The sequence below is a fragment of the Sphaerodactylus townsendi genome, linkage group LG02 (genome assembly GCF_021028975.2).
Source record: "Sphaerodactylus townsendi isolate TG3544 linkage group LG02, MPM_Stown_v2.3, whole genome shotgun sequence".
NCBI lineage: Eukaryota > Metazoa > Chordata > Lepidosauria > Squamata > Sphaerodactylidae > Sphaerodactylus > Sphaerodactylus townsendi.
In genome coordinates, this window is record NC_059426.1 from 84,216,365 (window position 1) to 84,242,098 (window position 25,734).

The 25,734-nt window shown below is 42.8% G+C and overlaps 1 protein-coding gene across 2 annotated transcripts; it reads right to left on the bottom strand.

Annotated features, from left to right (window-relative positions):
- Positions 1-17,710: 17,710 nt before the first annotated feature.
- On the bottom strand, positions 17,711-25,612 carry LOC125427194 (ferritin light chain, oocyte isoform-like). Of its 2 annotated transcripts, none has more exons than XM_048486313.1 (3): positions 25,101-25,612; positions 20,698-20,781; positions 17,711-19,108 (listed from the first exon to the last, which is right to left on the bottom strand). In XM_048486313.1, the coding sequence occupies exons 1-3, from the start codon at positions 25,272-25,274 to the stop codon at positions 18,698-18,700; spliced, it is 669 nt and encodes a 222-aa protein (XP_048342270.1). In that variant the 5' UTR covers positions 25,275-25,612; the 3' UTR covers positions 17,711-18,697. The 2 variants fall into 2 exon arrangements, with proteins under 2 accessions (XP_048342270.1, XP_048342269.1); XM_048486312.1 differs by having other exon boundaries at positions 20,698-20,844; positions 25,101-25,610.
- Between the last annotated feature and the right edge of the window lie 122 nt (positions 25,613-25,734).

The following is a 25,734-nucleotide window of genomic DNA, read 5'->3' on the forward strand; positions in this document are numbered from 1 at the left end:
AAAGTTTTGCAAATGTCAAACTGCAGCCTGAGAATGGGCTTGCTTGGTTCTGCAAGGGGGAGGGAGGAGACCACGTTCAGTTTGTCTTTTCGGCGTGAGTCCTTCAAATCCCACCCTCTAGGTGGATTCTAGCAGCATTTGTATTCGTTTAAAAGTGCTGGTGCTCGTGTCTCTTCCCCCCCCCCCCCCCCGGTCGCCCCAAGTCTTCTTGAATAATTTACAGAATGAATAAATGCAGCTTTACACCGTAAGGAGATATTTTCAAGGTTACGGTTCGTTTTTCGAACAAGTAATCAGTTTTCTATTCATCGCAACTTTATTTCAAGGAAATAACTTTTTTAAAAAATTACGAACGTAGCAAAAGGTGGGAATCAACAGTACATTGGTTTTTGTTTAAATCACAATCTGTTTCTGTTGAGCCTTAAATAACTAAACATTGCACAATTTATGGAGTGGTTTTAAGGGAACATTTTCTTCCTTAAATATGTCAGTAGCATATGTCAGTAGACACTTTTTTCGTTTGAAAGGGTTCACCACTGAAGTTTCCATTGGAGGAATCGCATTTGTGAATTATGTTACTTCCGTTTCCTAAATTCGTAAAACAAACAAAAATTGAAAGGGAGTGATCCAATCTATTGGATATTTTAAACATCTCTTGTTATATGTATATATATGTTATATCTCAGTATTCTGTTCTCAAAACCAGTTCCCATTTCGTTCATTTTGGAATTTCTGTCTTGCGCTTCGATGTAAATAATCTCAGATCCCGTACAGGAGCAGAATCAAAGGGCAAGTATAGAAAGTCCCCCCCCCCGCCCCCCGCCCGCCCGGAGCGCAAGACCGACCCAGTCAGCTTGCATTTAAGCACTTTTATTTCTGTTGCAGAATCAAGCAAACGCTCATGCCTCACGTCGCGTTTCTTGAATAGTGGGGCTCAAAAGTGTTTTTCACACACACAGCCTCCCCAGTTTAATCTGCTGTGATTTGAGGAGGGCAGGGTCAACATGAGCAGTCCCCAGCCCCACCCGATTACAGACGGCAGCACTTTAAAAAGAAATGAAAGCACTGTAGTTCTAAACTTCTGGTTAATGGCTTTACCTTATGGGAGATCGTATGCCCAGCCATCATTCTGGACAAATTGCGGGAGGGTTTAGGACAAGACCAAAAAAAATAAAAATAAAGAGAGAGAGAGAGAGAGAGAGAGAGAGAGAGAGAGAGAAGCTATGCAGATAATTCCTGATCTATTTTCAGGGAGAGCTTCTGCCCGACGTCAATTTTTCAACTCGTTTCTCCGACCAGAAAGTAGGCTACTTGAGCAGCTTGGCTTGACTTGATTACTCTTGTAGGTTTCCTCAATGCCACATGAAAATTTAAAAACCCAGAAATTGGTGTCAAAACGGTTCACAAACCATTAAGACGAAATGGCAGGATTTAAACTAATTTAGAACAAAATTCCAAAACTTTCTGGTTAGCGCATTTGCGGATCCCGGCATCTGATGACGATGCATAGAAATTCCGGTTTGAGATGTTTCTTTCTGCATATGAACTCTTTCTTGGTGTATGTGTGTGCGCCAGTTTGCGGCTTGAGCGTGTACATTCAGTCAAGCAACAAATCGCCATGGAGAGGATTTCCAAATGTACAACGCTAGCCAAAAAGGAGGGAAGGGACCGTCAAATGCCTGAAATTGTATACGATTCTTGCCAGGAGGTCGAAGTGTTAAGGAACCTCCGTTCACAGACCATGAGCAAACCGTCCCAATAACAGATCCCCTAGTTTGAGAGGGAGCTTGGGAAATAAAGCTGGCTGTCCTGTGTGGAAGAAACTGCGTGTTGAATGGCAGCTTTTGGGCGGGAGTTCCTCCCCTCCTCCCCCCTTTAAGCCACTTTGGGTTTGCATCTGAAAGCCCAATGCAAGGGGGAAGCTTTTCACATTTAGGACCGAAACTTCAAGGAACCCTAAGGAGACCTGCAGAAGCTAAAGGGAGTTGCTTTGACGAAGGCGGAAGTGCCCGCCCACGCCAGCACGGTACAACAGAAGCCGAGCAAGGCACCTTCCGCTGGTCCTTCCGTTTGCATCGCGCACGTGGTCATCGTGCGGAATGGGTATCGCGCGGGTCATGACGGAGGCGTTTGCGCGTCAGGAGACATGCCACGTGCGGGACGAGGAGGGTTCGGGCTTAGGGGTGACCCGGCGAGTTCCGTCCGGCCCGTCCTTCAGTCGCCTCTGCCCGAGAGCCCACCCCCGACTCGCAGCTCTCTCCGCCCCTTTTCCCTCACCGGCGGTGACTTAACTCCGCGGGAAAGGCGGGGTCTCCGTCGTGCGAGGCTGTCGTCGGGTCTGGCGGGACCGCAGCCTTCCCAGCGACACGGTAGAGCAGCTCTAAGCGGGGATGCGGAGGCTCACCCAGTTCCGACCGGGTCGGAAGGGGTGGGGGAGCTTCTAAATCCCAGAAGTTTGGAGGTGATACACGTCTTCCAAGCGCAGGATCTAGGTAGAAACGACGGAAATGTCATTGTTTTGTTCCATATGCCATACAGTTGTAAATTGGTCCATCTAGCTTGCCATAGGTGTTTTAATGGATTGGGGAGCTATGAGAACTGGAAATAGCGAGGCTGGGTGGAAATGTGAGTACCTTAACCTGATTGGCCAGGACTGGTCAGCACCCCAGGACAAACTTGTACTGTTTCCAAGAATCCATACCTACACAGAGAGATATCTAAAATAACAATCTGCTGCAATAAATAACAAATATTATCTTGCTCATGGTGTGACACTATCTGTATATCAAAACAGTAATTTCCCTGGTATTCTCAGTCAGAATGATGTAGGAAGGAAGTCACAATGAACATCAAGGCAGGTGCAAATAGATGCAAATTTCAACTTCCATCCTTTTTAAAATTACATCATATGCAAGTGTCAACACGTGTGTACATGGAAATAGCCTATCAGTATTATGTTTCCACTGACTATTTGAAAGACAGCTTATATAGAATATATATAAGCAAGCCAATGTTTGTGATCCAAAAATGTGTACTAAACAGAAACTCAAGGAACAGAAACTTGAGCAATCTCTATGCAAAGGCCAACAATTAAACAATCCATAAACACATGAGGACATGAAGGGAAAGCTTCAATTGGATTCCTTTTAGCTGGCTATTAAAATTGGTTATTACCTACCTATCGTGAACACTAATTTAAGACTGCTTTCTACTTATAGGCCACTAGGAGATGCTACCCTACTCTTTCTAAATTGATTCTCCCATTGCCAATCTATTTTTAAGCTTGGTGACATTTGAAATGGTTGAATATGTGGGTTTATTTCCTCTGTTCCAGTTCAGATTTAACAGTATTCAGAATAGTTACATTGAAAGTGTGCCTACAGAAAAGACTTGAGTGTAAACATTTTAAATAAATATGTTTTGTTTTTAAATTTAATATACCGTTACAGAACAGTCTGATATAAATGATACCAGACATTTGGACAAAATGTCCTATAACCCCCCAACTAGATGTTACTCCGGTCAAAAATGTCAATGTATCTCTGTATGGATTTCCTTCATTTCATTGTCACAACAATAAAGAAGCCTGCATTGGCCACTGGAAGAACTGCAAGCCTCACTGGGTGAGCTGTGGCCTGCAACTCCTGAACCCCACCCTATTGGGAACACCTGCAGGGGGTGGGGAATGGCAGCTACTTCAGCAGTAGCAGCCCAAGGCAGTGGCCTTGGGCAGTAATCAAAGGGTGGCAGCATAAGGGCGCTGCCCATGGTAGGCCCTTTTGGGGACTGTTTGGGGGCAGACCCCTTTTTTCATGTGAATTGGGGTTGGACTTATGTGCTTGTGGCTGGGCTTGGCAGACTTAGTGGGGTTATATTGTTACTGTTTAATCTTTTTAAAATCTTTTTAGCTTGTGGGATTTGTGGGTTAGCTTGCATTTGGGTAAGAGGGAAACTGCTTCCATGGGCCCCCTATTGCTATCTATCTTCCTGCTTGGGAGTGCGATAGAGCTCCTGGGGCATGGTGGGAGGACACCCTGGTCAGAAGACCACAATTTGGAGAGAGAGTCCATTAACGGAGTCTTTCCATCGCTCTCCCACCGAGAGGTGGAGGACCCAATCCCAAGGACATAGTAGGCCACCTTTATTTATTCATTCATTCATACGTACATACATACTTTACATTTATACCCTGCCAGTCTCCTGAAGGACTCAAGGCGGCTTTACATATCAATATATAATAAAACACAATAAAAACAATACAAAATTACAAAAATAAAAAAATATAAATACTAAAACCAGTATAAAAACCAAAATATAAATCCTAAAACTATTCAAAATTATTTTTTCCTGCATTTGATGTACATTACAGTCTGAGAATGTCTGATACTTTTTGAAATTGTAATATTGTTTCCAAAATTAAAACCCCATGGGGTTGTCCTAGGGTTCAGCTTTGGGGTTTGTTTGTTTGTTTGAAGCATTACTATGGGATAAGAAAATAGTCATTTTCTCCTATATTTTATCTCTGTCATGGAATTTTATGATTACTTTTATAAAATCTATCTCCCTCTCTTAAGCCAGTTAATCTAGAGTGTAAAGCCCTAAGTGGCTCATGGGCATAGTACATAAGAACATAAGAACTAGCCTGCTGGATCAGACCAGAGTCCATCTAGTCCAGCACTCTGCTACTCGCAGTGGACCACCAGGTGCCTTTGGGAGCTCACATGCAGGATGTGAAAGCAATGGCCTTCTGCTGCTTCCATAGTGTTCTGCCCACCAGTCAAGATCTGTCTGAGCCCTCACCTTCAGAGGCAAGGTGGCAGGCAATCAGAAAGAGGGATTTTCAATGGTGACATAGGGAATATTTATTTATTTACCATTTTTACTCTGCCTTTCCCTGGTCTAAGCTAGGCTCGTGGTGGCTAACAACAATGTCGTTTTTTGTCATGAGTCAACAATTAAACTATAAAGCATATATAAATATATACTTAATATCAATAATATTAACATGACAATTCTAAGTTCATTTAAAATGGTGCTCTAGTAATAATTGCCTCATAGAACAAGATTTTAGAACACTCATGTGTGGGTATGAAAACTGGACTACAAAGAAAGTCGACAGAAGAAGAATAGACGCATCCGAATTGTGGTGTTGGCGAAAGCTACTGTGCATACCATGTACAGCTAGGGTGACAAATGCAGAAGCTTTGAGCTGCATAAAACCAGACACATCTGTAGAAGGGAAAATAACCAGGCTCCGACTTACATACTTTGGTCATGTGATGCGATCAAATTTGCTAGAAAAATCTATGATGCTTGAACTTGTCAGTGGCGGGAGAAGACCTGGACACCAAAGAATATGATGGCTAGATACCATAAAAGCTGATTTAGGCATGAACAACCAGCTGAAGGAAGCAGTGCTTAATCAAAAAATGTGGAAAGAGCTTGCATATCGGGTTGCCAAGGGTTGAGTGGATAACATCACCATGATCATGTGGAATGAAATTTTATAACACTTTTACTGCAAAGTCAAGATATCCAAGAAAAAGAATTGGATTTGAAAACATGTGCAGAGCTCTGTCAATTATCAGTCAATGACTTACGCACTTTAAGGAATGAATTCAAAAGATTTGAAGACATAGCAAAAGATATCTTGTCTGATATTAACTATAAAGAAACCCAGCCTTGCAACTGTATCAGGAATGATGGAAGTACATTAAAAACAGCATTGAATAGTGGACCTTTTCTGCACAAGTCAATGAATACTTATCCTGCCACCAAATTCTGAAGTTTTTGGGTGGTATTCTGTGCTTTTCTTCCCCATTTTCTCTGTGCTTTTCTTCCCCATTTTCTCTGGAAACATTTCCACTTAACTTTTCCTCCATTTTTTTCATGAACACATTTAGAGGAGAAGAAGAAGAAGAGTTTGGATTTATAGCCCCCCTTTCTCTCCTGCAGGAGACTCAAAGGGGCTTACAATCTCCTTGCCCTTCCCCCCTCACAACAAACACCCTGTGAGGTAGGTGGGGCTGAGAGAGCTCTGAGAAGCTGTGACTAGCCCAAGGTCACCCAGCTGGTGTGTGTGGGAGTGCACAAACTAATCTGAATTCCCCAGATAAGCCTCGACAATATTTCCCCCAACTGTTTCTGAGGCATCTTCCCTTCAGTCATGGTGCTTTGTTGTTTGTTTCTCTGCCTCACCAAATATCTGGTCTCTGTGTAGTTGCCAAACTTCCCCATCAGCCATTTCCTCTTTCATTGCTCAGTCATTTTCCCCCACCCCTCCAGGCATTTTCTCTTTACATTAAAAAAAATTGGCAGGAGATTAGCAATACAGTGCTGGTGTAAATGAACGAGTGAACATTCATGAAGAGCTGGTCATTCCCATGGATGCTGGAACCCATCTAATTGCAGATCGACTTTAACCGTCACAAGAAAAAAATAATGCTGAAGCCATGTTAGGAATGTGAATGGAAACCCAGCCAAATATGTTGCAAATTCAGGTTAACTTTCACATGCTGCACCCTGCAGGTTTATACCATGCTGCACACTCACGAATTTCACCCATTTTCCCCATCCTGCACACTTTTGTTTTCTTGAGCTTGCTTTCTTGAGTGTGCCTTTTCTGATGGTGGGCCTGTGCAAACCAAAGTGGGTGAATGGACTGGGCCTCTGATTTGGCAAGCATATGTTCAGAATGGTGGGTTGTGCCTGAGTTTGTGACATTCATTGTGACTGCAAACTTTTCCAAACACAAAGGGACAGAAGGGATGTGATTCTGAGGACAGGGGTTAGCAATTTCTCTCAAATACAGGATGTAGGGGTGAGCCCGCGAACCCAGCAGAACCGCAGATAGAGCGCATGGAATGCCTGTGCCAGCTGCGGCCTTCTGGGCGCACACGCTCCCCCACCCCCCGTTCCCCCGTGAGTCACAGGTCATGAACTACCTGACTCACGGTCATCAGGTGTCCCAGACAAAGGGACAAAAGGGCTCTTGCCCCCGGGTATGGATTAGACCCAGACGTGGATGCTTCCTCCTTCACGTAGCAGCCCCATGAGATCATTCATCACATGATGCTCTCCCGCTCTCCCGCCCTCCCACTTTCCTGCCTGTTCACCTCCCTTACACGCCCCCAGAGAAACCCTAATAAAAGGTGCCAGGGACTAGCACACGGCAGAGTTGCCAGATCCAAGGATCCCACGCTTCCTGCTGCTGGCTCTCTCCACTGGATGATATCACCGCGTCTCGCCTCTTCCTTGCGACCCATGCGGGCTGACTTCACAGAGATTCTCAAACATCATCGCTAGAGCACAAGCACAAAATCCACCCAAAAATGGTGTAAAAAAATGGTGTCCAGTGTGATCATCCACGATGCCATGAATGGCCTGATGCCATCACCTCTTTCCGTGCAGTGATTAAAGTAAACAGGAAACAACATTTTTGAGAGAGGTGTGTGGATAATAATTGTGGCAAACTGTTGGATCAACAACTCAAAAAATTTGGGGTAAATGCTGTGAGCGGAAAAAGCCATGGAGACAAATTTCACTTACCTACTTCCTACATTATATTTGCTAGACTTGAGTCCAGTATCACCTTTGAGACTAACAAGATTTTTGGTACAATCTTGAGAGTCAAAGCTCCATTGGTTAGGCATACCTAATGAAGAGAGCTTTGACTCTCAAAAGCTTATACTACAAAAATCCTGTTGGTGTCTAAGGTGCTACTGGACTCAAATGCAGCTGCTGTATTTCAAACTAACACAGCTACCCTTTGAAAGTATTCTGTAATTGATACACTTCAAGCTCATACAAAGAGAGCTGAAGTGTATGTAGAAGTATCAGGTAGATTTTCTTCTATAACTGGTATGGACTTATATGACAAACAGTATTCACAAAGGTGTATCATAGAGGGAAGTCTGTTACATACTATGTAACTTCCCTCTGTGATACATCTCTAAAGATGCCAGCCACAGATGCAGGCAAAACGTTAGGAACAAGATCCACCAGACCATGGCCACACAGCCCGGAAAACCCACCACAACCAGTTGAATCCGGCCGTGAAAGCCTTCGACAATATTCACAAAGTTCCTGAAAGCTAGTTGACATACCCTGCTGACCTGAACATGAATCTCTGTGAAGCACTATGGTGGTTCCACTGTTATATACATACAAAATTTAATGAAATATGAAACTCAGTCATGTCGATCTTCATGACACAATAGTGAAAGATGGAATGCAGTTTGTATTTTCAAATGTAGAGATCACACTACACATGTTTCTAACACTGATTACTTTTAATCAGGTCAGGAGGTACAAGGTCAAAACCAGGGGCTTTCCCATAGTGTAACGTGTCAATTAGCTTGCGCACTTCACAAGTGGTGACCTCTGGCCAGCTAGGGAGGTGAGTTGTTGTTTCTACACCATCAGGGCCAGCCAGTTCTAGAGCTGAGTACAGAGCTTTATAGTGAGTTTCCCAAATATCTGGAGGGATTGTAGCGACCGAGGATGGTTTCCATGAGCAGTTAGAGGCCTATTATCTGCATTTTGTTAACTGTTTTAATCTGTATATTTGTAATATCTGTAAATTTTACAATTTTAATTCTTTTGGATCTTGCTGGTCAATGACCGTAAATAAACTATGATGATGAACACTGATTACTAACTCAGTAGAATTCTCTTTTTCTCAGCTGAAAATAAAAAAAAAACCTCGGAGAACAACATGTCAGAACAGACTGGATCCACTATCCCTATTGTGTTTGGAAGCAGTCAAACGTTGTTGAGTCTCTTTTGATATACTTATCCAGAATTTTTCTATAAAAAAAAAATATAAGAACCCATTTTAATTTCAGTATATATGTAAATTTTGTGTAATTTTGAAAAATAATATCTTATTTTAAGATTCAATTTTGTTTTTATTTTGCATTACATGGTAGTGGGGAGGGGGAGAGATCAGAATCTTTTCAGTGCTTAGGGCCACTTGAGGTCTAAATCTGGCCCCAATGGGGCCTGCATGACTCAACTCCTTCCATGAGGAGCCAGCCAGTGAGTGTCTCAGTGAACTCAGATTCAGACATGTTGAGTGGCTAGTCCCATTCCTCACATTTGTTTTACAGGCCAATCTCCACTTTTTACTAAAGTTTCTGTAAAATCTGGCACAGTTTCTATAAAATCTGTTTTGTTCTAACAATCCGACCAAGTTCAAATTAAAATGGTACAGAGTTATGTTAATAAAATGGATGCATATTGGTCCTGACAACAGGTGTTACCAAAACCTATTTGAGAATGAGTTGGATCAGTTTCTCTTTTCATCATGTCAGATCAAGAGTTCAGTGTTCTACTGTCCATATGGGTCTATAGTCTGCTATTAAGAAAGAAGGAAGAGAGCAGTGAAAGATTATTAACATATGGCTGCTCACAATATATTAAGTACCCTACTTCACAGTAACTGTTGAAACATTCCTGGCATAGGACAGCTTTCATTCATTCTTAAAAATTCTTACTTACATTTAAACCCTCTGACTTTATTACTTTCTTCAGTATGAACAAGTTGCTTTAAAGCTTTGATGTATTTATCCTAATTATTTTAATCTCATCACCGTAATTATTCAAAATTCATGATAAGTCACCTGCAGTTCAGCAGAAGATGTTAACATGTAAAATATTAATTCAACTGATTTAAGTATTTTTAAAACCCTTTTTATTACTACAGAATTATATTCTGTCTTGGTTTAGTGGCAGGTTAGAAAAGGACAATAGAAAAAACAAAACAATATAAAATCTTATATTTATTCCACCTTTCCTCCAAGATCACCATGGTGGTCTACATGGTTCTCCCCTCCCTCAGAGTTATGTTGGAGGATTAAAATCAGTTTAATGAAATAAGAGTTACAGATCACAGACCCCAGCAGGGTTTTCATTCAGCTACCAAAAGATGCATTACATTTTAATAATACAACATATTAACGGTAGATTTTAATGTTTAATCTAATAAATATTAATAAAAAAGCTTTGTGCTGTCCCTTTTTTGGTCATTATTTTAACAGTCTTAAAGAGCTACTGTCATTAATAGAATTCTTACTAGACTAAGCCTAATCCTGATTCTGTACTTCCTATACCTTGTTTGGGCCTCAGTGCTGAAAAGTGATCTGCCCAGTGTGGACTGCTGTTGACTACTCAAATGTATCCATAATGTGTATATTTTCCAGCTGCTCTGGAGAGCTAAGGCAGTATATATGCAGTGAGTCAAATGCTCGATAACCTCCAGTTTATTACTATAAACTTGATTAGAATTTTTCTTTCACCTTCCCCCCCATCAGTATAAAGACCATGTCATGAATCATTGTTACTGTTTTGCTAACTGAGGAGCAACAGTTTAACTAATAATCCTTAAACCACTGTGAAATAATTCTAGGTGATTCATTTGACTATTTTAATTGACATGTTTAGTCACCCTGTAGTTTAGATATGGAGGCTACTCTCATGAAAATATGCTGGGCACTCTATTATATAAAAGGCTAGCTGTGGTGGTGACAACTCACTTCCAACCAATTGCCATGCTGACTCACTTCCACCCCATAGTCACGCACACATCATTTTGGGGTGGAACTTAAACAGAACAGGTAAAAATCAACACAAAAGTACTGTGGATGTTATTCACTCTCTTGCATGCTCACCCTTCTCCCCCACTGTTGAATAATTACAGTCACTGTAACATCTGCAGCTGCCCGAGGAGGAGAGTTGTGATTGCTGGGAGGCCACAACTGTGGGAGGGTTGTGACTGCTGGAGGCCACAACTGATACAGGCATCTGGGAAGAGGAGGAGGAGCTGGTAACATAGGGTCAAGGAGCTTTCCATATAAGATCTTTGGGGTATTGCATTGTGTTCCCTATGCCGTACGCTGTTTAGAAGCCTGTGTGAGCCTCTTAGAAACCAGAGTGTGGCTTATTACTTTTAAATTTTGGCTCAGGCTCTGTTTTAATACCAGTGAGAAATCTTTAATGTACCATGTGCTACCAGAACTACTGTCTTCTGAATGGTGGCAACTTGTTAACACAAAAATCCAATTGCTGGGCTTGTCCCTCGATGCCCTGTACATGCTGCTATCCAATGAGATATATCACACTCTGAAAACAAAGCTTCTAGATCAGGAATATCAGCTACTACTATCACAAGCCAATAAGTCATGCTCCCCATTATACCATAACATCCCCCTTACTCATAGGCATGTCACCAAGTACCTCGATCTTTTGACTGTGCCCAGACAGAGATGGATCATTACTAGGCCAAGATTTAATGTTTTTCCATCAGCCATCACTCTTGGCCGCTTTATGTCAGTTCCGCTCTAGGATAGGCCCCTTCCGCACACACAAAATAATGCGTTTTCAAACCATTTTCACAACTGTTTGCAAGTGAATTTTGCCATTCCGCACAGCTTCAAAGAGCACTGAAAGCAGTTTGAAAGTGTATTATTCTGCATGTGCGGAATGAGCCATAGAGTCTGTGATCTCTGCCAGAATCAGCTGGAATCAATCAGCTATATTTTATTTAATTGCCCCAAATAAAAAAAGTTAGAAGTTTCCTTCTTTGCAGTGTATCTGCTGACAAATCTGGGGTCATAGCAGCATCTAACTTGGCTTTTGCTCTCAATAGTAGTGATGCTGAGATTCTTTTTAAATATATATATATTTATTAGGGTTTCATATATATATATATGTAATATATATGATATTACAACTGATATTAGGTAGCAATATAAACCTCACCGACTCAATGCTGAGATTCTTGAAGAAGTTGCGAAGTTTCTTTTACAGGTTTTTGCACTTTCCTCAAAATCATGGACCTTTTAACACATATTTATACTTTTAATGTTGTTTTATTTTTGTCAATTTACTGCCACCTCTGATTAAAGGTTTCTGTTTAGGTTGTAAATAACTTTTAATTTATGCCTAATAAAGGTTATTGTATTGTACTGTATTGGGTCGAGGAGGGAGGAAAGGCAGGAGGGGTCACCCCCTTTGGTGGGCACCATTAACCCTTGTTTGCTGATTCAGGCATCCAGGAAGAGGAGAAGGACAAGGAGGGAACTGGTGGTATGGGGCCAAAGGGGGGTGGGGAGAAAGGCAGGATGGGTTCACTCTCTTGGTGGTTGCCATTAACCCACCAACAGTTTTCTACAGCCTGTTGTATTTGTTCATACAATGGGTTTTACTGTTAGTGTCCTTGTGATGGATTCCAGGACTTTTGTTGAGTTGGAACAAAGGCACCTAAACTCAAAGAATTAATCTCAGTGGTTTTTGACTGGCTGGTGGATAGAATGCCAGTTATTCAGTTAGTGTTGTTAGAACAGAAAGTGAGTTGGTGAGGAGAGAGCTTGAGAGGCAGGTGTAGCGAGAACTGCTCTGTTCTCTTGGTGAAAGTGTTTCTCTCTGAGGAGAAAAATCAGACAGTTGAAGCCATATATCCTTCTGCTTTACGATCAGTTCTGTGACTATATGGGAAAGAGACAGAAAGTTTGTCTTAAGCAATAGAAGGCAAGCAAGTTGCTACAGTGTGGACTTCAAGAAGATAGAGGCAATCTCCCAATAAAAGGCAGGATCAAATCAAACAAGGTGCAAGAAATGTGTGATGAAAAAGGATCTGAGATCTCCTTCTATGTGTGAGAGAGCAGTGAAGGTTACATTATGAAGATTTGATGCCTTATGTTTCACATAAAAAGCACACAGTTCTTGTGATATAAATCACCCCTCCAGCTGTTTTTAGTCCAGGTTGGGGTGGGAGGTTCTTTTTCATTCCTAAGTAATGAAAGAAGTTGTGATGTGGATCTTTTGACTGGAGAATGTGAATGAGCAATCCCTGCCCATTTCTTCTCTTTACTTCAGTAAATCAAGTGCTGAGAGATCAGGCAGCAATGTATATGTTTGTGGTTGTTATCACTCCTCATCTGCGCTGTCCAGTTTTGTTTAATTTTGAAATAAAAGACCCACGTCCCACTTGGGAATCTGGGGGGAGATTAAAAAAACCACTCCAGTGCTGTTTATGTTTTCCTGTGATCTTCTGTGAGAAAACAGATTCTTAGACATCCCATTCTGCTCATTTATAAATCTCTCCTCCCACAAGTGCCACCCTGCTGCTGTATGTAACTATAGGTATATATCTCTATGCCGACTTGAAGTAACACTTCTTATATAAAAAAAATAACTCTGGCTCATGAAAGCTCTTGTGACAATAAACATGTTAATTTTCAAGGTGCCAGGCAGCCCCATCAACAGGTCCAGGCTAGTGGCACCCTGCCACTTCCAAAGGGGCTTCCCAGTGGCATTGGGAGGCTGACCAAGCATGCCCCATCAGTGAGAAGCCCCCATTGGGATTCATAGACTTATGCTACTCAAAAGGGTAACATAAGTCTCAATTCCGGCCCACTGGCATAGAGTGCCAAATGACTGGGAGGGAGCTGATTAATGTTGGCTCCTCCCCTGGCTCACCCCCGCTATGCCAGCAGTTGGGCAGGGGCTTTAGAATGCTAGTACCAAGTTTGGTGCTGCGTTCCAGTATGGGGGGGGGCAGGGCAGGGGCACAACGGGAGGCCGCCAAAGCTGCCAGGAATTCTTCCTCTGCCCAGGAGCAAGGTGCTTCAGAGGGAGGGGCAAAATCCTGCTGGCATGCTGGCTCTGATGAGGCAGAGGTGGCCCTCCTCCCACTTTTGAATCGATAAATTCCTTTAATCAATTTTGGTTGTAGTCAAGAAATACTTAATCACTTCAAAGTTCCCTTTATGTCAGTGTGATTTATCTCCATGTATATATTGTATGCTACTGCACACCCGCACACTTCTTTTGTTAGGGATTTCACTACCCAGATTTAGAGATGGAAGGCAGCCGCCCCGAGGCGTATGGGGAAAAAATGGCACCCAGAGACAACTCCTTCTCCAGGTGCTTCCCTGCGCCCCCTGCATGCTCAGGGGTGGGGTTCTGGGCATGGCTTCGCCCCCAAGCTCCCCACACACTGGGCTCCCTGCAGCCCAACAGCCCAGAGCCTGGGGAGAGAAGCAGCACAGCCTCCAGTGACATGCTTTTAAAAGCTGGGAGGCCAGGGAGGCCAATTGGCCATGCTGGCAGGGGCTGATGGGAACCGTAGTCCATAACATCTGGAATGCCAAAGGTTTACCACCACGGCTGTAGGCCATGTTGCTTCTCTCCCCAGGCTACAGGGAACCCAGGGGGTTGAGGGGGGCTCCCTCCACGCCCATGAAATAGGCAGAGCAGAGGGAACCCGAAGTCTTCCCGGAAGTCATCTGGTAATGTGGGGTGGGGGAGGTGATTTTGTGCCCTCCCACGTGACCAGATTAGTTGTGTCTGGACATGGGTTACCCCATGTTCCTAGGCAGATACACCTCTGCCACCCCCTCCACCATACAAGACCTACCTGCTTTACTTCTCACCCCTGCAGCACTGTTATCACAAACTAGCGGGGCCTGGCCAGGCATTGCTGTGGCAATTGTCCTTCTCATCACAGTCCGCAACCCACACAGATGTCCATTCAGGTCCAATGATCCCCAGCATAGCCTTTTGGGAGCAGCAGTGGCATAGTGGCTAAGAGCAGGTGCACTCTGATCTGGAGGAACTGGGTTTGATTTCCAGCTCTGCAGCTTGAGTTGTGGAGGCCTATCTGGGGAATTCAGATTAGCCTGTGCACTCCCACACACACCAGCTGGGTGACCTTGGGATAGTCACAGATTTTCGGAGCTCTCTCAGCCCCACCCACCTCACAGGGTGTTTGTTGTGAGGGGTGAAGGGCAAGGAGGTTGTAAGCCCCTTTGCGTCTCCTATAGGAGAGAAAGGGGGGATTTAAATCCAAACTCCTCCACCTCCTCCTCTTCTTCTTTTTCTTCTTTTGGGGTGGACAAATGGAATCCCTCTTTCCTTTTTCAATTCACATTATTATATGGTGCTGTCTTGGTGTTTAGTATAAGGTAACCCTTTCCATTCCCAACAGAACTGTCCAGAGTGCGAATCCCGCTGTCCATGAGGCTGGTTGACATGTACAGTCCTGGCTTGGGTAAGGCAGAACTGCGGCAAGGAGGCTATCCCAGTCAGGCAGCAGAGGCAGGGTGGTGTGGCGTTCAGTTCGAGGCCAGCTCCCTGGTTTTTTAAAGGGCCACGTGCATAAGAAGCAGAGGCAGTAGTGTTGGTTCGCCCCCACCCTGCGGATTTTCTTAGAAGAAAAAGGCAAACTCCAGCTCGCTTTTAGTAAAGGAGAGCTGTGGCGAATATGGGTGAGGAAGTGGGTAAGTGGTGGTTGGATGTGAGGGAGGGCAGAGTGAGGTGTGTAAGGATGAGCTGGATGTGGATGAGAGCATGTGTGTTATGTGGTAGCAGTGGGTGAGGCACAGAGAGTGAAAGTTACCTGCGTGTGAGGGGGGGAAACCCCACCTGGTGTCTCACACCGCAAAGTGTGTATGTGTTTCACTTCCAGTCGTATTACCTAACAGTGTTACCTATTTACTTCTTTCAATGCTCATCTCTGCCCATCTGCGCGAACATTCTAAGCCCTCATACCAAGCCCTCAGGCCACAGACAGACAGGCTGCACGAACATTCTAAGGGTGACAGTTAAACACAGTCAGCTTCATGGCCTGGTGTGCCAGGAAAAAGACGTTTTACCTGGCTCAGGTTTGGACTTTTGGCGATTTGAAGGTCCGATTACCTGCCTGCAAAAGGGAGGGATGTCATGTGAAAATTTGGGGGCGATCTGTCCAGCCGTTTCGGTGTTAGGGTATCACCAACAAACGGACGGTTAGCTTTTTATACATACATACATACATACATACATACATACATACATACATACATACATACATACATATTAGATAGATAGATTACAGTATAGTTACATTGTTTGTTAAGAATTCAGTTAAAACTATTGAGAAATGAGCCAGCGACTATTTATATGGCCCTCTCATGTTTGGAGCTTCATCTTGTACTCAATTTCTTGGTCATGGCATGCTATGACAGAACACAACTATCCTTTTTAATATACAGATATTTTATTGCTGTTTTGTCAACTATCTCAACAAAACAGTGTATATGTATGAACGAAAAAGTTTTTAAATGCTTAAAGACAATTTATTTATTTAATTCGATTTGTATGCTGCCCTCCTCGCAAGGGCTAAGTGGCTTACATTAGCATATAAAATTTGATTAAAGAAACAATTAAAACAGTTATAATAGTTAAAATTCAATCTAATGTAGTTAAAATACATTTAAATTAAAATCAACTAAATGCTTAATTTAAACTAAAACTGGCAACAGATGCCATTTAAAGCAGATAGGGATTCAGGATTTGGGCCGGCAACAAGTGCAATTAAGAATGAAATAATTACAATTTCAGTTTTTGGGCCTCACCTCAAAAGCGGAACAGCTCTGCCTTACAGGCCCTGAGGAATTGCATCAAATACCACAGGGCCTTGATGTTAGGTTGCAGAGTGTTACACCAAGTAGGAGCCAGGGCTGAAAAAGCCCTGGCCCTGGTTGAGGTCAATTTAACAATGGTAGGACCAGGGACCACCAGGAGGCTCACAGTTGCTGACCTCAAGTTTGCTTGGGGGACATTTGGGGTAATGCAGTTTCGGAAGTATGCAGGTCCCAGGTCCAATGACAATCATCCAAACATAATTCTAGATATGTGAGAATTACAGCCTAGTTCCATTTCACAGCAATGTAAGTTGTTTCAAAGTGAAACCATCAATTGGTCTGTAAGTACCACTTCATTCAATGGATTTATTTCCAAGTATGCACATGACTGCAATTTCTAGCAATACTTCAGTCTATTGTTTTTTAAAACTGATGAGATTTTTGGGGTTGTATGTAATAGAATAGTTAAAAGATTGGGGGCAGTGTTACGGAGTGGTTGGGTTGAAACTGCAAAGACCCAGGTTGAAATCCTCCTTGTGAATTCATCTTGGGCTAGTCACTGTGGCAGATGGGCCAAAAACAGTGGTGTGAAAACAGTGTAAAAGGGTTTACACTGTTTTCACACCATTTTCACACCATTGTTTTTGGCACATGCGGAATCCGCCTATCAGTTCAACCAACCGTACAGGTTTGTTATGAGGATAAAATAAGGGTGAGAAGTATCAAGTAGCCACAATTCGCTTCTTGGATGCATAAACTGACAGAGCATAAACTGACAGAGCTGACACTTCTTTGAAAAGAAATAATGCCTTAGGAGTTGTGATTAAATCCTTGCCTATGTCTTTTAGTTAAAATATTTGTGATTTAAAGTCTGTTGTTTAAGTTGTAGATATAATTTATGCATTTCCTAGTGATAAATAAATTCTAGTACCTATCATTTCTTTGGCTGACAGAGTGATCTAATGCTTCATGCGAAGCATGATTTGTTGCCTTAACCCCAGTTAAGATCACAAATATATAGCAAAGCCAAAGTAAGGACAAGATATGTCAGACATTATCTAGTTTGTCATTTGACAAAGAGCAAGACTGGGGAAAGTTCTATAATTTTGGCTTTCATGGTGTAGTTTAAATACTTAACCATGATTTGCAAATTCACCTGAAACCATGGTTCCACATCCTGATAGTGGTTTCTCCATAACCATGATTTAGCATGTCAGTTATGATTAATCATTATATTTGCCTGAAGTGAATTCAGTTACTTCAATATGTGTTTTTATTTACTTCAACAAAACAACATACTCTTCTTGAAGAACAGAATAGAAAAACTTTATTGAAGATTTAAAAAACTTAAGCATTACCATTATTTGTACTGCAGCATACTGTATATGCAGTAAAAATGACTCATAATAAAATATGCACTAAAAATGATTCATATTAAAAGTCCCTTATAGAAACATCTAAATACAAAGAAAAATAATGTTATAGCTTGTATATTATACTGTGTGATTATATAAAATCATTTTGCTAGCATAGAAATATATACAAAAGTGAAATTTATTAATCATATAGATGAAGTCCCTCTGAACAAACATTAAAAAAATAAAATCTAATTGGATTAAGGATTTCACAGGAATATTTTATAAAAAGATCATTTTGTTTTATTATTGCCGTTCGTCTGAATGTGCATTACGCTCCAGAAGGTGTGCTGCACAAATTCTTAATATAAACAAAAATAAAAATTCCAGCAAGCAATATAACTTTCATATATAACTTTCATATATAATTTTCATAACTGGCCTCAAATATGGCCAACAAGGAAACTTTCAAAAGTCATGTGGGCAAAGATTGCAATGCAAATTTGTCAAGTCACTCTGATGTATCCCTCACCTAGCCCTTGCAGCTTGTGCATAGACAGAAGTGCATAGTAGCTAATCTTATTAGCTGATAACAGGATTTCAAGGTTTGTGATTGTTATGTAATCATTTTACAAAACATAAAAGCACTGCCCTCAACTGCAGTACAACCAACAAAATCGCTAATGATTCAAAGGTGACTGCACAATAACCCCATTTATGGGAAGGAACACTGCTTTCACAAATCACACCATCATGTAAATCCATAGACATCTACACTAGGTCAATACAGTCATGTATGAAGATCCCCGAGCTGTTAGACAGTGGGAGGCTCCTGTTCTCAAGCAATCTAATGCCTTTTGTTTTCTCACCTTTGATCTGCATCTCTCAAGTCTATCCACTGAGGCTAAGAGGGGTAGCCATGTAGATCTGATTATGTTAGCTTTTTGTTGTTATTCTGCTGTGGGAACTCCTCTGGACACATCTCTGCATCCCCTTTGCAGTTCCTGCACATCTCTGAAGTGGCGTACAGGGGCTGCAGTGAGAATCTGAGTCAGGCTCAATCCTTAGTTCTTTTTGTAAACGGTCTATAAGATAGTTCTCAAGGTCACCTCTGCCATCCTGATCACTCCTAAGCCTATGAGCATTAGTAATTAGATCTCTCATCAACTTGATCTTCTGGATCTTGGGTGCTAGAAATTGCTTCTTAATCATGCTTGCTGTGTGGGGGTCTGAGTTCTTGATGCTCAGAGCATAAAGGTCCTCAAAATAGCCCGCCAACATCTTGCACTGTATTAAGGCAACTTCCAGAGCTGCTGCCACATCGTTTATATGCACATTGGGTGGTTTCTGGAATTACATTTAGCACAACAAAAATTACAAGTAGGAAAAAAGTAGCAAGTGCACCTCCCCATATTGCTACCCTCCGCTCCAATATTTTTGACTGGCTAAATCTTGCAAAGCTGGTGAATACTAGTAGCTAAAATGTTAGATTGTGAAAAAACATGCTCAGATCCCTGCACAGCTATGACACTCTCTAGAAGGCCTTAATCAGCCTTACCCATCTCACAAGGTTTATTTATTTATTTATCATTGGATTTCTAGGTCTGCTTTCCCTTTGATGTACTCAGGGCTGCTTACGACAACAACAAAAAAAGATTAAAATAAACATCTATGCATTTTGAGGCAACATAAAATTATAAGGCAACGTAAAGGGGAAGGGAAAAGAGGAAGAGGGAGGAAGGGAGGCCAACTATACCATTATTGCCCTCCACAGCAGGCCTGGTGGAACAGATCTGACTTATAGACCCTGTGGAATTGCAAAAGGTACCACAGGGCCCAGGTCTGATTTCACAGAGTGTTCCACCAGGCTGGGACAAGTGTCGAAAGGGCTGTGGCCCTGGTCAAGGACAGTTGAATGGATATCTGTTGGGCCGGGGATCACCAATGAGTTGTTCTCTGTACAGCGAAGTTCTCTCTTGGGGGGTGAACTTGGAGAGGTGGTTGTGCAGGTACAAAGGCTATTGTGAAGTGGGTTTACAACCTTGGAGATCTCAATGGATACTAATATAACAAAAATATGTACACAAGATTCTAACCAGATTTATAATCACTTTTATGCTTTATGCAAGCCAAGTCAGTGAAGATTTGATGCTGATACATTTTGTAAAGCAAATAAAAATTAAAAAAAACAACTATTATACTATGTCTTCCAGTCCTCCCCAGGGCCAACATGGTTGCTAGCAGTTAAAACAAACATTAGAAAATGAGAAAAATAATTAAAATGAGAACTAAAATACATATATAAAAGTACAGGAAGTTACTTCTTTCAGAATGCATATTTCTGATAATGAAATTCGAGGCTCTTTTTTAACAACTCATATTGTTATGAAGCTGAATAAAGTCCTATTGATACAACACTGACCTGGATGGCTCTCCAATATATGAGTAAAAAAGCATTCACTTCACTCTGAGTTATTTGGAGAAAGGGTGATACATAAATACAGGGCACAAACCTTCCACAAGCATGGGGTCTGCATGCACCTGAATTCAGAGCTGAACTAGGAGAGACAAAGAGCATCCAAGATGGAATTTCCTATCTCTTGAACTAGGAGTTGCAAGGAAACCCAAAGTGGATTACATAGTGCGGGAGTGGGGAGGTTAACCCCCCTGTATCTATCAAGGTAAACAGCAACTTCAAGGAGTGGAGAAGGGAGAGAAAGACAGAGAGAGCATGTGAGAGAGAATGCATTATTCTTTATGCACATCAGTGTTTTTATGCTTAGAAAGACATAAGTTAAAAAGTCTTAACAATGAAACACTAATATAGCAACCAGACACTGACTGCAGATAATTGTAGAGAATAAGATATTAAATAGCTGTTGAAAGAATAGTCTTCAAAGAAAAATCCATTTTGATAGGCAGTATTTGCCACATACCTGGATAGTTCTGGTACAGTACAGACCTCCCCGGTCATGTAGGTAATGTATCAGTACTTCTGCGGCTCCCCTCTCCTCCTTTGCCTGTTCCCAGAAAAATTTCGAAACATTTGGTAGACTTATATCAGAGAGATCAAAGATTTCACCCTGAATTTTGCAAAGGAAAAACATTTACTGCAGCGCATATACAATGAACCCATGTACACTGGGGAAAAAACCTGGAATATTAATCAGATGTACTGGCAATTAAACATACATGGCTGCTTATGCATGCAGATATCACTTGCTGAATCAAGGCACATTTCAACAGCAAATGTTTGTGCAGGCAAAGGATGTCACAGCTATATAATTAGACATTGTGTTGGTTGCAAAAAATGTAAATGTCTAAGAGAAACAGGCTGCATAACTGCCACTCACTGTGGCTATACCCCTTACAACTCTTTGTTGAAATGAAATGAAATGAGACCTTTAATGGCATATCTGTTATACAGTAGAAGTTAAATTAATTTAAAAATCTGTTTAGACATGCAGCATAAAAAAACTAAAATATTTTAGTTTTTTTTACAACTCTTTGTTATAACAGACACCACACGGAAAGCTAGGTACACATACAGAATCAACCAAGCTTGTTCTACCTCCACTTTCTCCACAGCTTCTGATGTTATTGTGGTTCATCTCACATGATCTCGCCTTTCCTTCACAGTTTTTGCATTCATAGGTCATTGGAAGGATGGAACAAGTGGAAGATAGTACCCACAACAGAACCAGTATGATGTAATCGTTAAGAGTGCCAGACTAGGATTGGGGAGACCTGGGTTTGAATCCTCATTTGTGCCATGAAAGTTCACTGGGTGACCTTGGACTGGTTACATTCTCTCAGCCTAACCTTCCTCACAGAGTTGTTGTAAAGATAAAATGGTGGCAAGGAGAAACGATGTAAGCTGCTTTGGGGAGAAAGACAGGGCATAAAAATGAATTAAATAAATACATGAATAAACCATGCCACTTCCATAATGCAAGATCTAGAACTCAGATTGCTACTATTTCTCAAATCTCCACTTCCTAACACACAACCTATTATGTTCCCCCTCCATAAGCACCATGTTTCTAGGACTACCAACCCAATCTCATCAGATCTCAGAAGTTACATACAGACAGCTGTGGTTAGTACTTGGATGGGAGACCACCATGAAAGACTAGGATTGCTGTGAAGAGGCAGGCAATGGCAAACTGCCTCTGTTCATATCATGCCTGAAAATGCACCATCCCTTGAAAATCCTTTGGGGTTACCATAAGTGAACAGCAACTTACTGTACTTCATACACATCCTCTTCCTAATCAAATACTCCACTCCTTTGCCTCTGATTTCTCACCCCCCCCAAACCCCCCCCCACCTGTACAGGCTTTGTTTGTCTCAGCTAAATACACATTTTACTTCATTCATGGAAGTTATACAATTTTCCAGCAATCTGTAACTACTACTTCTCACATAGTAAGAATACAGATACTAATTTTGTGATCTCTTAGCAATTTGGCCAATAGCTAAGGGAGACTACAGAAACTCAATAGCTGACAGCGGATATGTAAAATAAAAATCCATCCCTTTCCTCGTAGATTGTGGGAACTAACAGCCCCATGGGGGGGATCTGCTTTGGGAGTGGCATGCAGGCTATGCCAGCGGATTCACTGTTCCCGGGGCATATACGTGGGAGGGCAATCTAAGCGGTATGTGGGCACTGCCACATCCCTTTCCCCTTCCTAGCCCTCCCCTTCCTAACCCTCCCCTCAGAGTGGGTGGGTCACATCATGATGGGCCCCTTCCCCTTTCCCTCCAGGGTGGGTGGGCTACGACTAGAAGGAGGACCTGTTCCCCTTCCTAATTCTCCTCCCCAGAGTGGTTGGGCCATGATCAGATGATGGCACCCTCTCCTCCCCCCCACCCCTATCCGTTTTTCTCTTCCCTCCCTAACCAGATGACAGACCCCTTCCCTGCTCCCTAACCCTCCCTCCAGGGTGGGTGGGCCATGACAAGATGATGGGCCCTTTCCCTCCTGTTTTTTTTTTTTTTATAGAGGGGTGGGGCTGAATAGCAGTTTGCTTCCTCCCAGCCAGCTACAGCCTTGTGCCGGTGGCTGGGAGTCCCGACTTACGAGACTTCAGCCAGCAGCATAAGACATATGTAGGGCAATGGTGCTTTGGGGTGGTGGCGCTGCTGGGAAGTCTCTTTGGAAGCGGTGGGACAGCACAGCCATGGCCACCTGAAACTGTGTTGGGGGCTGAAAATAGGTACCAAACTCTAAGACTGCTGACTTTTTAATTTAATTTGCTGACTTTTAATTATATAATAACAGCGGAATGGTGTCATTATAATCACCCTTTAGCCGGGTGCTAGTTTTGCTTTGTTTACTTCTTCAGTTGTGTCATGTTGCATTCTATTCATTCTGCATTTAGCTACAGCCATTCTTTCTCTGCCTAGTCTGCCCCCTGAACCAGCTAACTCAACTCCTTCTAGTCTTCTTCACTTTCATTCCTCCAGCTCTCCTGTAATTCGTAGTGCAATCCAATAGAGTAACTGTAGTCTAAGGTCACTGACATCAATGGACTTAGACTTCAGTAACTGCAAAGACAGCATTGATATTTATGGAAACAGTGTCACTTTCTTATCATCTACCAAGTCATCTAATTAATCTTCACTGGAGAAAGGACTCAGTTTGTGCCCCAAACTGAAAATCTTAGAGATAGATTAGCTCAACTATCCAAAATGCCATTATTACAATCCTTATAATGACAGAAAATTCAGGAATCATCCTTAAAAGTGCAAGGCTTCCCTAAAATTAACGTATTTAAATCATAAATTATAGAGTCCACAAGAAAACAGGAACCTCAGAGAAACTGGTGAACCATTATTTTTGTATCTAAATTAGTAACATCATTTAATGGTAGTATATTGCTTTAAAGTAGAGCTAAAGAAAACTGCTTCACCCTATGCAAAGGCTGTACAACTGTGAGCATAGCAAGTGGACTACACAACTAATGTTTTTGAATTATGTCTTTGCTTACTAATTTTGCACATGTGTTCCAGTAACCTTTTTTGCTGATGAGAAAAGAAGGACCATCAAGGAAGAAAATTATAGGACTGATGTACAAAAGTCATGGGGGATGGAAACTGTGACTCACCAGGGCTTATGCCAGAGCCTATTTCCAGTGCCAAGACAGGGATGAGGCTGGGAAAATGCACAAAACACCTTTCTTTGATAAGTTCCTCAAGCTGTCACAAACAGTAAGCCCACTAGGGTCAGAATTGTTTGCATCCTTGTATGTGAAACTTTAGAAAAGTTTAAACATGAATTAGGGTAGTTAACCTCCAGGTGAGATCTAGGGAGCTCCCAGAATCACAACTCATCTCCAGGCAACAGAGATCAGTTCCTCTGGAGAAAATGGCTATTTTGGAGGGTGGACTCTATGGTATTATACCCTGCTGAGGTCCCTCCCCTCCTCAAACCCCACCTTTCATCCTGGAATCTACAGAAATTTCCCATCCCAGAGTTAACAACCCTAAACAAGATGCCAGTGTGGCAAAGAAGCCTGTGCATGGGGGTGCACAGACCAGAATCTTGTTTAAGCTGGACTGCTATCTATTCAAAGCAGCTGTTCAGTTCTATCAGGCTATTAATCTCTAGTGTTTTAAACGCATGCAAAGTATCTGCTTTGGCCAGCACACCAGCACTCATGCAACATTAGCACACAAGCACAAACACCTTCCTGTGCCTTAGATCATGGCTGTGTAAAAAGTACACAGTTGAGAGACTAATTTAAATTAGATGCTAATTGTGCATAAGATTACAGGGATTTTTACTGGCTAGCAAGACTATGCATGCTTCTATCACTTTTGCATCAGTAGTACAGGTGCCAACTAACCCAGAGAAAAATGTCTTGTCCGTTCAATAGGGAGTATGACCATGTGGAAATGAGCCCCTGATACTTTCAATGGCATTTATGATCAGGAGAATACCATCACATATGAAAAGCACAGAACATTTTTTTGTCTAGGCTCGGTGGCAACCTTTCAAACCAAGGGATGTGCATCACTTCAAGTACCAATCTGGAGTTAAAGAAACAGAAAGAATCTCTGCGATCTGCATAGCTACGGAAAGGAGGCCGCAGCAAGATACGGGGGGGGAGGGGGGGGGAGAAGAAAAAGGTCTTCTGGAAAATCCCAGGCCTCGGGGTCGTCGGAAGAAACTGTTGAAAAAAAGAGGGGGCCCAGGGAGGCTCACATGAGCAGGGTCCCTGGGCGAGGGAGGGGCAGCCTCATCTCATTCTGGCTGGTGGCTGCTCGAGGGTACGTCTGCGCGAGAAGACCACCGATAGCTGCGCGCGTCGTCGTTGCGCGAAGCCCTTACCATCATCTGGAAGACGTAGGAGACTTCCAGCAAGGCGCTGGCGACTCCGCACAGGCCTTCTTCCACCACGGGCGGGAAATTCTGCTTCACGAGCTTGCCCGGGGCTCTGCCATGTCGGTGGCCGGTGCACAAGGGCAGGCCGCTCTTGAACCTTTTCGGCCTTGGTTCGCCCATGGCGACGACGAACAGCCGCTGTCGTGCGCCCTCCCCGCCCGGCCTCAGTCCGAAGAAACGCCGCCCTCGCCTCCCCTTGGCAAGGCGCGACGCGGCCTCTGCGCCATGGCACGGAGGAATTCACTCCGGCGGGACTGCAAAAAAGGGGCGACCTTTTGAATGCGATCAGGAAACAACTCGCGAGGGAAGAGGCGCGCTTGGCCTCTCCCTCCGTTATTTGTAGCTCCGGGGTCACCGCGCAGGGGCAGGGCGGGTCGCTTGTACCTGCGATTCACCTGGCCGCGGGCGTTCTGCACATGGCTTTTTCCCCAGCCAGCAGAGGAATTTAACGTTCCTGCACAGAATGTCTTCAGGGCTCGAACAGAGCATTCTTCAAGAGCCTCAGTATTATTTTCCCTCCCCACTTCCTAAACCTTATTAGCGTGCCTTATATGGGCACTGGGCTTCCATAGTGCTGTTG

What these genes read in the sequence shown, in the direction of transcription:
- LOC125427194 (XM_048486312.1), bottom strand. Translation starts at nt 25,274, where the DNA reads ATGGGCGAACCAAGGCCGAAAAGGTTCAAGAGCGGCCTGCCCTTGTGC. An exon ending in CCTACGTCTTCCAGATGATG is followed by an intron (nt 20,845 to 25,100) that starts GTAAGGGCTTCG and finishes TGCAAAATTCAG; the next exon opens with GGTGAAATCTTTGATCTCTC. An exon ending in ACTGTACCAGAACTATCCAG is followed by an intron (nt 19,109 to 20,697) that starts GTATGTGGCAAA and finishes ATGTAATTCCAG; the next exon opens with AAACCACCCAATGTGCATAT.